The sequence below is a fragment of the Galendromus occidentalis genome, unplaced genomic scaffold, assembly GCF_000255335.2.
Source record: "Galendromus occidentalis unplaced genomic scaffold, Mocc_1.1 scf7180000076574, whole genome shotgun sequence".
NCBI classification, from domain to species: Eukaryota; Metazoa; Arthropoda; class Arachnida; order Mesostigmata; family Phytoseiidae; genus Galendromus; species Galendromus occidentalis.
In genome coordinates this window covers 1,106,299-1,123,005 of record NW_003804563.1, presented here as the reverse complement: position 1 = coordinate 1,123,005, position 16,707 = coordinate 1,106,299, and the positions used below count along the sequence as shown (strand labels likewise).

The window sequence follows — 16,707 nt, the reverse complement described above, 5'->3', positions numbered from 1 at the left end:
TTTTCCCCGAGGAGGAGTGTTTCGCCAGGCTCTCGGAAACCGAACCGATTAAGTCGGTAGTTCTCGCTCATTGGTTCCAGACTGCACGCGAGCTCGACAAAGCTCAGAGCCTGAACCAAATCAGACACACAATGATCTTGAAGCATGCATCGAGGACAGCCGAGTGATCGCAGGACCTCCTTCCTCGAAAGAATGTCGTCGAGACAAACGGTCGGACATCCTCACAAAACAATCAAAAGCAGGTCCTGGGGGGAACGCGATCACGCGACGCCAACGGAGTGTGGCCGACGGTGCCGGCATCCTAGTGACGTAGCCGGGTTCTCACAATTCTCGGCTCGGCTATTCCAGCAAGAGCTCGCTGACCGCCGCTCTCTCAACGGAGCGATCGTTCCATCGTTCGATATGAAGTATAGAGGAAAGCGAGATCTGACGAGCGGTCCGCTGCTGGTATGCGGAGTTGACCGACCGCCGACTTTTCTCTTCCCCGAGGAACCTGAGGATCACTCGAAGGATTTCCGACACTCTCTCCAATCCTTGGGGCGTGACAGGGGATGCGCTGGGTGTCGCGCCCCCGGAAAAAATATTTGGCTGATTCTTGAGAGGCCCGCCAGCGCCAGCCTCCCACATGATGTTTGCTGATCGCCGTTCCGCTCAGCAAACCTCCGTCACAGGGGAGCACATCGTGCCAGAAGTCTCAATGTAAGCCTCAGAGAGCCACCTCCACCCTCACAATTATTCTCCTGGAGTCGTCCGCTGCAGATACATGCAAATCGATGAGAACAAAAGAGATTTTATGCCACTCACTGGGTTGAGGAAGGAGGATATCGATACTGCAATAAGAACGCGCTAGCTTGCACGAAGTAAACATCATTTATAGATCGTCGTTACTTAACTCAGCTCCCACCGCCTTACTCCTTTTTCCCTTCATTGGTCTAGGTATACATAAAGAAAGGTATATATTTCCCTATAAGATGTCGACAAGGTGAGTCTATCACTCTAGCAGTTTCGGGTGGCCTCCCTCATATATTTCACTTCTTCAATTTGACGGCCCGACACTCTCCGAATAACAAAAACGAAATCTCCACCATTCAAATAGTCTATAATCTTACTCATCGTTCATAAACACCTGCCATCTGCTTAAACGGGCAATGCCATTTCCTAGATTCGATTCTCGTTCTCTTGTCTTAATTGGTAGATTTGATGACTAATAAAGCGTGAAAGAACAGAAACCTCGCATTGCTTCACCATCTCCTCGAACTTTGACTCCTATTGAAACACAGGGAGAAGTACACAAAATGCACATTATTGAAGACCATCTTCACGACAGCCGTTTGCCTAAAAACCATATTTCATCTGCCGTCCCCAGAAAGCCCATCCGTCAGACTACGGATGAGCTAGGCCTTCGCTGTTTCCTTAATTTAGGTGGAATCCCTTCTCCTGGGTAGCGGCCAGCAGCCTGTCTCGCAATATCTTCTCGGAAGAATAATCCGGGAGTTTCAGGTAATGCGCACAAGTATTCACAGAAGGATACGAGCCATCTCCTGCGTCAACTTTCTTGACTATGGTGAGACGAGGCTGCAGATTTGCCAAACCGCCGGGCGGGAGTGAAGAGCAACCGGTGACAAATTGAAGGAAGTCCTTCCGTTCTTGCGGACTCAGCTCCACGAGAACATTCACCTGCGGAAGGTCGAATTTCTTTACCGAACATGAATCTCCGAACTCTCGCGGAGTAGGCAGGAGGCCCAGGATGATATCTCTATCTTCCCCCGTATTTTGAGTCGCTGTAATCCACGTACCAATTTCAGGAACCCGGGTGAATTTTTGGTGAAACCTAATTTGGGCAACGTGCACGTGAGGAGGTCCTCACGCGTCCACTGGGGACATTGTTCGCCACACAAGAGTAATCGTAGTTCGGTTCCGCTGAAAGCTGCGATTCAAAGGAAGGAATTAGGTACAATCAGTGAATTTGGGTGCTGAGCAATACTCTGGCGGAATACTCAGGGAATCCGTTCCTCTGTGCCAGTCTCTTGAACCTCGTACGAACCTGATAATTTATTGATGGGGAACACTCGATTGAAGCCTCGACGCAAAGCTTCCATTTGACGTTGGATTCCTTCGGAAAGCACGAAATCGATCGCAGCACTGACATATTCATCCACATTGTCAACAGTCACGTCGATCTGCGCACCGTTCTCACGGAGCTCGACGGGTTCGAACGCTTTCGAGGGCGGTAGAAACTGGAAAGTGAGTGTCAAGTCTTCGACTCGAGTCACTTTGTCATCGAGCGTGAGTTGCTCGAGCTTCTCGCGTCGGACGACGGGATCCGAGTATAATGGATCGTAAACGATGCGGCTCTTTGCTTCAGCGACGGCTTGAAGCTGTTCCATTGTGAAGGCCATGAACGAGCTGATGGCGGAGAGGTCTGATTTGAGGTCGAGTATCCGCTTGCCCTGAGAGTTGCGGGTCTTGGCACCGCACGTGAGCAGTTTAAGCAGAGAGGATGATAGTGGCAAATCGACAAGACGACTGTCTTGTAGAGCTTTGGCAAGGAAAATGCCGATGAATTCAAAATAGCGGCACGCGTGGTCGCACGCAGCCGATTTCTGATCCAAGGGGGCCGGGAACAGCCCAGCCAAAGGTCTGATGTAGTACGAGTTATCTTCTTCTTCATCGGCCCACCAAATGGCGAGTTTCGAAGCCTGAAGCTCGGCCGCCACGAGCGAGTAGAATTCGAGAGATGGCCCGAGGCCGGTGCCTTCCTCGTTCTGGAACTCGATTTCCAGGAGCGCCTTCCTTTCGGCGTGGAAGTTCATGACTTGCATCGCCCATTGAAGGATACGTTCGCCGCGAGCGACACGGACTCGCTCATGTTTCAATCTCCCAACCATGAAGTCATCGTCTCCAGGTCTTCTTACGCCCGCCGTTGTAGGCACCGTCGATCTTTGCTCCCTTTGATTTTGAATCCACACGATGGCTCTGGAAGGTTCACGAGTCCTCTCAGTGGATCCGGTCGCAAGTTCTCCTCGAGTCGAGCCGAACCGTCGGCGAAGACATACGGGAAGGCACTTGTTTTTTCGGCCCTTACAACGTGGACGAAGCTCTTACCTCGATGTCCCGAAAGCGGTTGATCGGAAGAAGGTGTGTCGCGTTTCGAAAGGAAACAGCATCGGGCATTTGTACACCAAGGCTTCGCACCATTGGGGCGCTGCACCCGCACTCATCACCAGAGGGCACTGCATTTGCTGCAACAGTTTGTGCGACAACTTCGGTGAGGTGCACAGCTCACCTGTGAGGAGAAATGAGGCGAAATTTTAGTCGACCGAAAATTCAATGAGAGATTATACTCTGGGCCTCCAGGAAGAATCCAAGATGATGAGATCCCGAAAAGTTCCATCGATTGCTTGAGGGACGCTCACCTGTCAAATCGTATTGGCGAGCCAACGCCTTGAGCAGCTGAACAACTTGGCCCACGAGGGGCTCCAGGTCACAGCTGCTGCGCCGTCTGCGCGATGTTCCTACGCTACTCATTATCACAGACTCACAGTCACTTCTACATTCATCCCCATTCGTTTCTCCACTACGGTATACAATTCTGGAATGAAAGGAAGATATGTATGACGGTCCGAGTCGTTGCAGAGGCTCCCGTCAAGCTCCCGCGGGAGAGAAATCCCTGATCAAAGACGAAGCTGCCCCACGGGGAACTCACGTATAGGTCGGCTCCCAAATGCGCTTCAATTTGTCGACTTGAGTAGGAAGATCGCATTTCTGCATCAGATGTTGCACGGCTCGGAACATCGTCCAAGAGGGATCGTTCAATTCTACGAGGACATCTTGGATACCTGTCATGAATTGAAGACAGAACTTCAGCGTCACGTCGGTTTTCGGGCCATGAAATATTCCGTCGGATTCCGCTTAGTCGGATCGCCACATCATATCGCGATAATAAATTACCGTGTAGATTTGGACCCTTCAATGTGAGGTGAATCTTTGGTGGTTGATGCACTTCCACGAGACCATCGCTCACGATCAGTTGGCTCGATGAGGCCGGATCGCAATTCTCGTCGGGAGGTGGTACCTCAATGTCCGAAGTCTGGTTGACATTCGTACGTCCGGGGCGGGGATCGAATGCTGGGATCAGAGCCGAGAACTGCCTCTTGAGGATGAACTCGTCGTCCCAGGCGTCGCGTTTCGATAGTCCCGGATGATGCGAATTGCGAACCTCGAAGACATCTTCTTCTTGGAGAAGCTGTAAGAATGAATGCGTTCATTTTCCATTCATCCCACCGAAATGTTGATCTCATCTGCGTCTACCGTGAGGAACGAGGGTGAGAATCGTACAAAACGAACCATGACATCTTCGTAATCATCGTCGTTATCGAGATCGCTCTGCTTGCTGTCTTCGTCAGCATCGATCATGACTTCGAGAGCTCTAACTCCCGACATGCCGCCGGTGGCCAAGTCGACGAGATCTTGATCCGAATCTGACGAGAGCTCCGACTGGCTAATCGCAGCGGCCGTTATGGCTTCGTTCGTAAGAGAGGGGTACGACTGGGCCGTGGACAGGAGACCAGAGGCTGTTGAGGCATCGTTGCTCTGCGAATAGAGGAGCGATCAGAAAACTACTTCGGGGCAAGCGGCAGGATGTTCCTTTTGATTTAACCGGGGAACAAATGATTTCCGTATTCGTTTATTTTCTAGGTATACGTTATGTACCTCACTGACGAGTGGCATGCTTCCTAGAATATCCGCGAGGACTTCCGGGAAATTCGATGATGAGAGAGCAAGTCTCACGAGCGACGACACATGACTTCCTCCACCTCCGCTGCCTCCGAGAGAGATTCGACTTCCGTCAGCTGTGGCGCTCTTGAGTCGATTCCTCGATTCCCTTTGCGGCGCACCACTCGTGGCGGAGCAGGAGGCAGTCGACGAGACTGAGCCTGAAATTGAAAGAGAGATTCCTGTAGATTGGAGTTGAGAGACCCTTTTTTTTTCGTCAGGGAAACCTCGAGCTGATTTTCGGAGCGAAGACCAATGGACTGCTCCTTCTCGATCGATGATGCGCCGTATCCGGGAAACTCGGAGCACCAGACTAATGACTCGCGACTCACTTTGAGACTCTGCAGAACAGGCGAGCCCGCTACTTATAGTCGATGAGTTGTTCGTTGAGAGTTTGTTGGGCTGTTGAGTGGACAGATTGGGAACAGAGACGCTCATCGATGTCGATGCGTTTGTTGAATTGACCGCACTCTGCTGTGAACTGCTGCTGACAGTTTTCGAACGCCGGCTCTTCAGCGAGTCGACCGTGACTCCGCGAACCTTGGCCTTGAACGCAGCCATCGCCACCGCAGCGGGAGAAACCGGAGGAGCGTCAATGTTGCCAACCGTCACTGTGGCCAGTTTGAGATCATATTTGCCTTCTGCTCCCATTCGATAGGAATTCGATCCGCCGTGATCCCAGGCGACGTCTATCCAGCCGTTGTGCACATCTCCAGTTACGGTTCCCGCTCCTGGCAAACCACCATCTTGATCCCTCCATTTCCAATCAGGACCGCGCATCACGCGGGCGCCAGGAACCATAGCTAAATGATCAAAATCTAAGTTACCATAAAGATGAGCACTCGTGGGGAATTCAGGCGCCTCCTCGAGGGAGACCTCTCGGGAGAGGGAAATAGTACGATCGGCAGGAGCGCAACCACGGAGGACAGGACGAGGGTAATTGCACTTTTCTCTCACAAATGGAAGGAATCTTTTTTTTGTCTTTAATGTGGATCGACGGACTAGAAGTCCGTCAGAATTCAGCCTCCTAGTCTCCGAGAACGTCGGGGCTCTGAGCGGGGGAGAACCACTTGAGTCTCACGGAATTCTCGAGATGGATCGGTTGCGCGCCTGTTGCGAAGGCTCTCATCAGCGGGATCGAGATTGAATTCACTCACCTTTGAGTTGCTGCCTGACAGCCCGTCTTTGTCTTCGCATCTCCTGATCGTACTCGCGAGCCGCTCTTCCCAAATCGTCGCAAACCCCCCATAAGGCTCCGTAGACTTCCATCCCGGACAGAGAGAGGTAGTGGGTCTGGCCCGATGCGTTCTTGCCGTTCTGCTGAATTTTCAGATACCTCCATCCGCGGGGCTGACCGGGTTCGAGGTTTTGTTGTACTTCAGGTAGCTTCCACGTCGCTGTCGAACCGGGTTCGTTGAGAGAACAATCGTCTTGGTGTGTGTAGAGCGTAGTCCAATTTAAAGCATCTCTCGAGCCCTGAAGGACCCAATTGCGAAGCGCCGAACGACCATAACCTCGTGCATGGCGAAGGGTATAGTGAGTCGGAACAATCCAAACGCCCAAATCAATAGAGAACCACGCTCTACGGTCGTCATTGGTATGACAATTAAGCGCCGATGATTCTCGGCTGAGAATATCTTCGAGGTGCCCGTACGGCAGGTTGCGTCCTTCCGAACAAGATACGACAACAAGGTTCACTTGAGCAGGATTCACCCAATCAAGTCCCGGAAGTCCTCCGTTGGTACCCATCCAATAAAACAGACCGTTCGTATCGAAATCGACGCCGGAGTACTTGAGCGAGATCGGGTTTTTCTTGATCGCCGCCAACTGCTTAACGAAATTGAACGAGTTCCGGTCGTAGTCATACCATTGCTTCGCCACCATACGGGTGAGATACTTGTTCAGTTGGCCAACCGTGGTTAATGGTTCCATCTTGATGGCCCGTCCTGACCTATCGATTAATGCGGTCTCATTGGGATCCTTGCTCAAACGCATACGCAGACGACGGCTCAATACTTGCAGTCCGTGCGATGGTGTGTCGTAGTGAAAAACGGCCAACTTCTCGATCGACTCGAGAACTCCCACTAGTTTAATTGCTAACAATTCGATTGCGTCGTTGTCCAGCAGCTTGCTCACATGCGAGGCGTGGAGGTCGCTTCGGCAAACCTGAAGAAGAGCGGCAACGAGACCCGAGCTATGCAGCTCGAATGCAGATATTTGCTGTGCCACGTCAAGCTCCTTCTCGTTGAGCAGGAGCCGGTTGAGTTTTCTCAGTGAAGCCTCGACGTTCTCCATCTGACGCATCTCGTCGACCATGGCTTTGAGCTCCAGCACCACGGGGCGGGGTTTGCTCTCGGCGCACGATTGGAATTTTTCGCAGATTTCTTTGGCGAGCATGTGAACCTTTTGTTTGACGGCTTCCAGTTTCGTTTGAAGACGTTTCGATTTGCCTCCGACCCTTGAGGCACAGCCGAAATCGGATCCTGAAATTACAACTGCACCCCATTAGCGATATCAGACCGTCCCGAGCATTCGGCTGAGAATCTCTGCTGCCAAGCGGAAGCGGATCAAAACTCACCTAAGAGAGTCTCAGCCGTGAAGGTGTGCTTGGTGCCGCGATTCGATTCGAAAATGAAACCGGGCAGATCTTCTTTAAGTACGGTGGCTTGTTGCTGACCATCCGAATTGTGAATGACGAGCTCCTGACTCGATCGGCTCGACAGCGACCAATTCCCAACGACAAGCTTAGTCTTCGACGTTTTTGGGTGGGTGAGGATGCTCTGCGACGGTAGGTTGAGTTTGCACTGGCTCCGAGCCCGCTGGAGCTTGTCGACGAATTCTCCGCGATTCTCCGAAGAGTCCGCGCCCCCTTCGGGCGATCCACTCGAGTACATTGTTTGTAGTTTGTTATCGAGAATGAACCTGAACCAGCCGTTCGAACCGTTCGAGAGTTCCAGAGCGGCGGAGTCGTTCCACAGATAGAGACAGTCGCGGCCGCGGACTATGCTCCAGTCTTTCCAATGATAGATTTTCCCCGCCACTACTTCCGTCGCATCGGTCGATTCGTTCGACGAGCTATCGATGTTGTCCTGCATCGAGCATTCGGCCTCGGGATGTTGTGCACTTAGTGATAAAATCTCGATTTTTGAAATAACACCTAAACGTGAAAAATACTCTATATAGGTGCCTCGGGACTTGCTAAGAATGTCCTTGACCATCTGTAGTGCGATGAGCAATGTGTCCTGATCTTCTTCTTCGGCGTCGATGACCTGTGATATGACGCCGGCGAGCATCGGCGCCAGATCAGTTGACGACATTTCGGTGAAGAGGGCCGAGTCGATATAGTGAAGCATCTTGCGCAATAGATTCAGCGCCGATCGCTGAACGGATTTGACAAGAGAATGCTGCTCGATCTGACAAAGAACCGGTATCAAAGCTTTGAGGAAAACCGGCGCAACAGCCAAGTCTCCTTGAGGTTCTTGGGGTTCGTCCTGTCCGGGCGTCTCGAGACTATCCAGCGCTGAATTGACACCCATGTTCGTGCACATGTATTCACCGGGAGATTGCAGAATGGCCGACACCTCTCGGTGTCCTTGGTCGTTACGTTCTCGAGCTTTGTCTAGGGGGGTCTTTCCGTCTTCATCCCGTAAGTCCGGATTAGCACCATGTCTCAACAGCACTTTGGCGATCTCGGGCCGACCGAAGCAAGCGGCGTAGTGTAACGATGAGGACCGCTGTCCCTTGTTCACGTCTCCGCCTCTCTCGCAGAGAAACTCGACCATTTCTTGGGTTCCGAATGCCGACGCCCAGTTCAATAACGTCTGACCTACGTCGTCCATGAAGTTGACGTCGACGGAACCGTTCTCTATCGCTTCGATGAGAGCATCGGTGTCTTTCGATCGGATGCAGTCGATCAATTGTCTGTGCGTTCTTTCCGTGCAGGAGCCTCTCGACGCGGCACTCTGAGTGCAGCCGGTTGCTTTCGGCAAGGCAACGCGACCCTCGAAAATCAGAACCAAGAGAAGATCAACGAGCCGCATCGCGTCGAGAACGCTCCGGTCGTCGGGGCATTTCAGGGCGGCTTCCAACGCCTCGGGTAGTCGGGACCTCAACAAATCGTGGGCGACAGATGGGGAGCCCCTACATAGCGTCGATAGGAGCGATATGATGGTGGCCATCGAGACAGGCTGCGATTGCTTCGAAACGGCGATCATTTTCGTCAACAGTTGGTCAATGAGGTTCTTCTCGGCCAGTGGCGCGGGGTCGATGGTTCGTCGAGCGAAGCGATCAGCCAACGAGGCGAAACAACGAAGGGCTTCGTCACTGACGAAGGAGTCGTCGTGCTCGAGAAGGGCGCTCAGGCTCTCGACGCAGGCGGCGAGGTTCGAATTGTCGGCAGGCTCAACTTTGGCGCAAAGCCGGCTGACCACAGACATGCCGCTCAGCAACGTGTCCCGATGGACGAAGGACCCGTTTTCCTTAATGAATTGTAGAACACATTCGAGAGCGCCGGCTTCGAAAACGGCTGAGGCTTCTCGCGAGCAGAGGTGTTCCAACACTTTGACGCATTGTTCCGAAAGATCTTTGGATGTTCTGGAATTTTTGACATCTGTGCTGACCAACTTCGAGCAGATCGCCTTGATGGCTCCGTCCACGGCCGCTATGCGCCTGGTACATTCAGCCGATACCTGATGGGGAGAATGATCGCCGCGTAAGAGGAAATCAAAGAATCTTCCCCGTCACATCCCGGGGATCCTCCACGGATCCCCTATCAGGACGAGAGTGGATCGTTCATTAAATGACAACCATAATTCTCCGGATCGATACGTCCTGCAGCGGAATCGAATGTAGATACTGACCTCGAGAAAATAGGTGAGAGCTCTCGCAGTGACCTCCAACACGTTGTCCGGCGCCTGCTCGTCGAGGAACATTCGACATAAGGCTGGTAGAAAAGTTCGAGGGGGGCAGCTGGAAGGAAGATAGACAAAAGTTATCGATCAGCAAAGTGGAAACGATTCAGAAAGCCTCCCGTCTGACTTTCAGAGTCGTTCGGGCGGCCAGTGACTCCCGCGCGGAGCATCCCGAGGATCTGTTCCCAGGAAACTAAGTCTACTACTTCGAAGAATTCACTGCTAGAGGATATTGACTTGCGGCACCAATTGGCAACCATAAATCATTGAACATACGAGCTCGTCTGGAGGGCTAAGACTCCAGCTCTTTCGGATGTAATGAGTCATGAAGAAACCAACGGATTCTCTTTTCTTCCAGACTTCCCCGATCGGGGGTTCCCGTGGGCTCGTTTCAAGCTGACCAACTCTGACTCCGCACGTATCCACTATCATAGGGAGCTACGAAAGTTTATCCAATTGTTTGCGAATGAGCAGCCGCGACTGTTCGCGATGGGACAATCAAGTACCAACGCGATAAGTCGCACTAACAACGCGTATTGGGTAGCAACGAGAGCGAGCAGTCACCCCTCACAGATGTCGCCTATCGTCATCAATTGGCTCTGTGCTTGAAGCGCTTGCACTGTAACAAAAGCGTCAGTCCAACTGCTGTTAAGGCGGTCAAACGACAAGAAGTCCATTGTGTAAAAATCGACTGCTCCACAAAACTACAAATAAACATTTTCTCGGCAACGGGACGGCGCGGCGGTGCCGATCGGAACGAAACAAGACTACTGTCACCATCGCGAGAAGCCGCGCAGTTTCGTCACCTTTTTCTCACTTCGGGAATCAGGGCTTCGAACCCATTTCAAGATTGAGGGCGAACCCATCTTTAGCGAGAACACCAGACACCGACTCGAAACTTCCAGAACAGTCGTGGGACCGCTTCGAGAAAATTCTGTGAAATTCCGGAATTCGAGCCCATGACGTCATCGGTAGATATGCCTCAAGGCGTAGATAGGAAACCGCATCCCGTCTCGGGATTGAGAATACATGGGGAGTGTTCTGATTTGAGTGAACAGCTATATCGCGTCGTGTGTCCTGATTACTGATAAGCGTGGGCGTCCCGCGTTGGCAACGTCGACGGCTCTTCATACATTTTCTGTAGCACGGTTCATCGCACACCTATTGATTAGCGAAATGGACTAGCGTCTGAATGAGAGCGATCGACGAACCAATCGATAGGCAGCTCGATGAGGAGGCTCACTCAGGATCAGGATCTCCGTCAACCCCGCAGCATGTGGCAACGAATTCGTCATCCTTGAGCTCTGGGCGACGACGCCGCAGACGGAGGAATCGCGGCGACATTCACGGCAAGAGGGAGTAGACTACGGCGGAAGAACGAAGATTCATCCGTCGTTGAGCTACACTGCTCGAGGCAGCGAAACGCAACGTTGCGCGTCTGACCAAATCCGCGTGATTTGGAAATCGTCGTCAACGCGGAAAAAGATGCAGCCAGTCCAATTCATATGATTCAAGCCTTCGACAACATTGTAACCTCAGCTTAGTAGGACTCGCTCGGTAACTTCCACAAACGTCTTGCGAGTTACAAGAAAGAAGGATGCGTTCCCTTCTGGGTGAAACTTTGGCCGTCGAAATAGGATCGAATCGTGTGATATCTGGATACTGGAATCATATGGATACTGGCGACCCCTAGACGATTCTCACGGGACTTGCGGCGTGGATCTCGAGCGCGAACCAATCGCAGTGCGCGTCCGACGCCTCGTCGCGTAGAGTGAATCTCCAACACTAGGAGACCTCGATATGGTCTCGTCACTTCTTATCAGTGACGATTTTGAACCAACCGGAGGTATCAGTCATCGTCCGGCTTCCGCAAATGCTAGGGCTAGTGACATCAGATAGCCTGTGTGGAGTCAAAGTTTGTTCTTTAGGCTTGGTCTCAGGGGAAATTTCCTCTCATCGTGAACGTCAAACGACCGGACGTCACCGACAACCTAACGCGCAGGCCGAGGTGTCATTCTACGTTCGAGGCTCACTTTAGAACACGGAATCAGAAAAAAGATCAAACAAATAAGACGACCACCGGGGAGACCCAGTCATCCACCGTTTTTGCGGCTCTACACTACAGAACAGAACAAAACCTCATCAAGGAATACCGTAGGAGGTTATCCCTGGGGCCAGGACATCCGATGTCTGGATATTCTTGCTATTGTTTCATTTTACGGACAAAGGGCACATTCTATCGAGATGCGCTTCGTCAGAGGGGCACAGGTGGACTTCGTTTCGAAGACCCGGCTGATCGTGGATCGTGAGCAATTGACCGCTGAAATTGACTTATTCATCGGGTTGTAGTCGTACGGGTTCGGAGACAACATCTAGAAATCTCTCCCATGGAGGAAATGGAGCTGTTTCCTCCGACATCGGAGACGAGAAATGTCACGACGAGGTCTTCTTCCGACCGCCACTCGTCACGAAGCATAGCCAGTCGTATTTCACGCTCGAAGAAATTCTCGTTCCAAATCGATGTTGGTTTCTAATTTCGGCGAAAAGGAGGGTCCGTCGGGCACGGACAATAACGCGGATCGAATTCGCCCCGGCAAATTCTTCCCTAGACATTCATCGAGATCTGATGCAACGCGGAGCAAAGTCCGTCATTGAATAGGTTATTCTTTTTCTCGGCCATGCATGACTTGACTGCTGTTAGTCAAGAGGCAGCTTCGTAATGGAATATCCGTCGTTACCCGAGCTGCTCTTCATGGTAGGGGCGATCTCTGCCTAAATTAGCGATTCCCGCGGGTGATGAAGTCATTCGAGTCGATCGTTGCAAGAAAACTTTCTCAATGGAGGCCTTGAGAAATGGGCACCGTGATCTATTTCGAACAAGCACTGTATTACCGTACCTTTCGAAGCATCTGTCGACGTTATCGCTCATCAGAAGCAACATGCATAGCTGTTCGAGTGCGATGAGTTGCATTTCGCGCTCCTCCCCTTGACTCATGGAGAGCCATTCCAGGAGGGTTTCAGGGTCCGAGTCAGCCATTTGTTTTCGGTGGTAGGGCCTCCGAGGTCCCTCGGACAGAAATACGAGCGACCGAGCGATCGCACACGCAGGATATCACTACGCGAAACTCCGCAACAACCGCAGAGCTCACGGCTTTCCTCTGGGCCGACGAGCTCCACTCAAATACTGTTCGCGGAAACGATTTTCACATAATTTCACTCAGCTGTTCAGTCCGATCCCGACTACGCAATGTTAATCCAAGATGGCCGTTCTCAGTAGGTCTCTCGCCGCGGGAAGGTCTTTAAGCGGCCGTTCCAAAGCCTCTCCTCAAGAATGAGAGACCGACAGGAGAGAGACAGGGCGATCTACATATAATCAAAAGGCAGGAACTCTTCAGCAGCCAAGAGGCTACCCGTTTGAGAGACGCATCCAATGGTATACCATCGGAGCCCTGTTCCGATTCATTGCGCTGCCATAAGCGGGAAGCGAATCAAATAAAATGAATATTCATGGAGCCACGGGATCGATGATTTTTGCTGTCGTGAGGTGGGGCTGTCCGGCGGCCGGCTGGCCAACTGTTTCCGGATAATTCCCTTCCGAAACCCCCCGAGAGTTCAGTCAGCGTCATTGATTAACCCAAAAGTCCAGGATCCCCATCGATACCTCCTCGCGCAGGTCGGCGAAATATGCTCTTCGCCGCTTCGATTGAAACGTTCTCTCCATGAGTCCGATTCGCTGGATCTCAAAAACGAGCCGTACTGCATCGCCCCTTCTCCCACAGCACACGGCTTCCACGGGCCGTAGACTCGAGAGACACATCATGATTCAGTCGGTTGAGGGGGGTCGACTCCGAAGCGTCTCGAAAGCCTCGAATACCGTCCTGTACCACAGTCACTCCCAGTTCTGAGGTCTGCGTAGCCCGGGCGATGACTCCGATTCTCGGCAGGTAGAACGTTAGACTGTACACCCCTCGCGCGCCCTCGATGCGCTCATTGTGCGATCGAGAATAAATGATTTATAAATTCGCCCCCTAGTCTTCGAGAATTCATGGGAGGGGATGTTCTGGGATTTTTCGCCCGACTCAGCCTTTTCTGCGATGGAGACCGTGGGTCGCTGGTGTAGCATTGGGTCATCTAGCAGGAATCTGTATCATCATCTGGGGAACAATGAGGGAGAGAGTTCAACAATTTCGCCCCTCTTAGCGGAATGAGTGACACTTTGACCGCGAGATCGGAGAGGGTAACCCGAAGCCTTTATTTAGCGTGACCAATGCTTCATACGGGAAATCTGGTGTCCTCCGACGAGTTTCTCTTCCCAGGCCATCTGTTTTCGACGCGAACTACAATATTCGTACGAATATCTGGCGAATTAGTTCATAGCAACCTTACGACGATAGCGAATCATCCAGGCGCAAAAATGACGAACAAGGAGTCGACGCGTATTCGCGCTACATCACCCTTAAGGATACTTCGTCGATTCACCGACTTCGTATCTTCTATTTCTCATGCAGGGAGTCCGCATCTTTGACTATTATCCCTAAGCGCCTCAACTAGGCGCTTCCGACCAGTTTCTGAAATTACAGAGACGCGGTATCGGCTACATATATCAAAATCCGCATTCGCGTAGCTGCCGAGCTCGCTGGCGGCTGTCTGTGACCAAGGACTCATCAGTGGAGAGGAGAGGCGGAGAGGCCGCGGCGTAGCAGAACATATTCGGTGTGTAAATAAACATTCCAGAGCCCCGCTCGAAAGTTCAACAATTCGAAAGTCCGTAAATTTCTTCCTCGCCCCAAGCATGAAAATTTCGTGAGACCAAAGCGAGCTCTCCCGAATGATATCGCTCTGATGTGAGATTGACGGGCATCACGGAGTTGACGAGGAATCGGCGCGGAGTTCCTTACGATTCGGAAATACGTATTGCGCCCCGACACTGAAAGTGCAAGCCGGCATTTCCCCCTAGAGGAAGAGTCCTGAGCTCGCGAATATATTTGGATCTATTTGTATATCATGTCGAACAACAAGAAGCTCATCTATGTGGGAGGCTTGGCTGAGGAGGTTGATGAGAACGTGCTCAGAGCCGCGTTCAACCCTTTTGGTAAGTTAATGCGCTCTCGATTCGATGTCCTGAGCCCTGTTGCCAAATGTTTCGATTGCCGTTACCAAAGTCTGAATCATATTCCATGTCACTCATATAAGATCCATCCCGGAATAAGATCCATCTCGGGAGCAGCCCTATGCTCAGGAATTTATCCTCTCCATATCGCAGGTGACATCAATGGTATTCAGATTCCGTTGGACTATGAACCGAAAAACATCGAGGTTTCGCGTTCATCGAGTTCGAGCTGGCCGAGGACGCTGCGGCTGCGATGGACAACATGAACGACGGAGAACTCTTCGGAAGAACAATTCGCGTCAACCTGGCAAAACCTATGGCGATCAAGGACGGCTCCTCGAGGTATCGGTGTGAGGAAAATTGGCTTCCGGCCGGTTCTCACTTGATTGCTAGTAACGCTGAGCGAAATATCGGCAGCTCCATCAGCTCGGCTCCTTCAGCGACAACGAAACTCTTTATTAAAGGTTCCAGAACAGGTCCATGTGTGTCAACCTTTGACTTCTTTCAGACCGGTCTGGAGCGATGATCAGTGGCTGTCGAAACACGCGGGTAGCAGCGTTAGAAGTGCCGAAGCCGGCCAGGAGACAGCGGCGTCCGTCGAGAATGGATCCAGTAAGGAAGTCACTATTGAACAGGCAACTGCCGCCCAGGAGAAAGAGAGCGCGGAAATCGTTCAGGTACCCGACGATGATGAGAAGTTTTCTGTGACCAGTACGAAACATGTCAGGAACACCCGGAGGTTGGGGGGGAGGGACGCACTTGATCGATACAAACGCCTAATCATTGCAGGTGTACTTTGACATTGCCATCGGCGGTCAGAGTGCCGGACGCATCCGAATGTCTTTACGGAAGGATATCGTCCCGAAGACTGTGGAGAATTTCCGGGCCTTGTGCACGCATGAGAAAGGATATGGATATAAAAACTCTATTTTCCACCGTATCATACCAGGTACGTACCTCGCGGCTCGAGGAGGGCCGGGCGGGAGACCCAAGAGGTCATAAAATTTACTTCTCTGACATTTTCCCTTTTTCATACCGCCCCTCTCTCAATCCATAGGTTTTATGTGTCAAGGCGGAGATTTCACCAATAAGAACGGTACCGGCGGTCGATCAATTTACGGCGGTAAATTCAATGACGAGAATTTCGTCCTCAAGCACACGGGACCCGGAATATTGTCTATGGCGAACTCTGGGCGGAACACCAATGGTAGGTTTGAGGGCGGCAGAAGGATTCTTTCCGCTTCCTTTTGGGCTCTGAGAGGGAAACTTACTCAATTCATCCCTGCAGGATCTCAGTTTTTCATGACGACTGCTCGTACTGAATGGCTGGACGACAAGCACGTCGTTTTCGGACAGGTCACAGCTGGTTTGGAAATTCTCAAAAAAATGGAGGCATGTGGAACAACATCTGGTCAACCGAAGACGACTGTACAAATCGTTAATTGCGGCGAACTTGTTTAATTCAGGAAATCTTTTATTATAATTATTATTTCATAATAAAATGGGGACTTGATCGCGCATGACGGTGAGACCATCGCTCTCCGGGCTCATCATTTTCGCATCTTTCATCTCTTCCCTCGGATCCATCGCTCCGAATACGAAGAACCTCGCATCTGGAATTTTCCGAAACGATAGAGGGAAAGCCCTCCGTCGGCAAGACTGGACACCGCGCCGTACGGACCCTTTCAAAAGCGGAATTCTTAGGGAGCGATATGCGATAGCAATCAGAGTTCCGTTGATTTGCTTGCCCAGGAATTTTCCCTGAACGTCTCTTTCTCGCTCACTCCTGTCTACGTGCTCGATCTCAAGATTCCGACTGGCATTGAAGAAAAATAAAGTGGCCCGTCATCGCGGCGCCTGTTCATCGGATCGCGAACATGCCTACGTTGGCACCTTGTGATCTCCGGTGGG

The 16,707-nt window shown here is 51.7% G+C and overlaps 2 protein-coding genes across 2 annotated transcripts; one reads left to right on the top strand and one right to left on the bottom strand.

Moving 5' to 3' along the window:
* Positions 1-855: 855 nt before the first annotated feature.
* On the bottom strand, positions 856-12,723 carry Ufd4 (ubiquitin fusion-degradation 4-like). The gene is given in 14 exon segments (XM_018642189.1): positions 856-1,677; positions 1,797-1,927; positions 2,045-2,976; positions 3,106-3,298; positions 3,417-3,592; positions 3,707-3,839; positions 3,952-4,246; positions 4,348-4,593; positions 4,714-4,937; positions 5,109-5,579; positions 5,934-7,234; positions 7,330-9,464; positions 9,636-9,744; positions 12,584-12,723. Coding segments are annotated over 14 exon segments (6,750 nt in total). The 3' UTR covers positions 856-1,413.
* A 1,702-nt stretch (positions 12,724-14,425) lies between these two features.
* On the top strand, positions 14,426-16,320 carry LOC100900621 (peptidyl-prolyl cis-trans isomerase E). Its single transcript, XM_018642195.1, is given in 7 exon segments — positions 14,426-14,778; positions 14,950-14,985; positions 14,988-15,138; positions 15,305-15,473; positions 15,586-15,745; positions 15,854-16,003; positions 16,085-16,320. Coding segments are annotated over 7 exon segments (927 nt in total). The 5' UTR covers positions 14,426-14,690; the 3' UTR covers positions 16,258-16,320.
* The last annotated feature ends 387 nt before the right edge of the window (positions 16,321-16,707 follow it).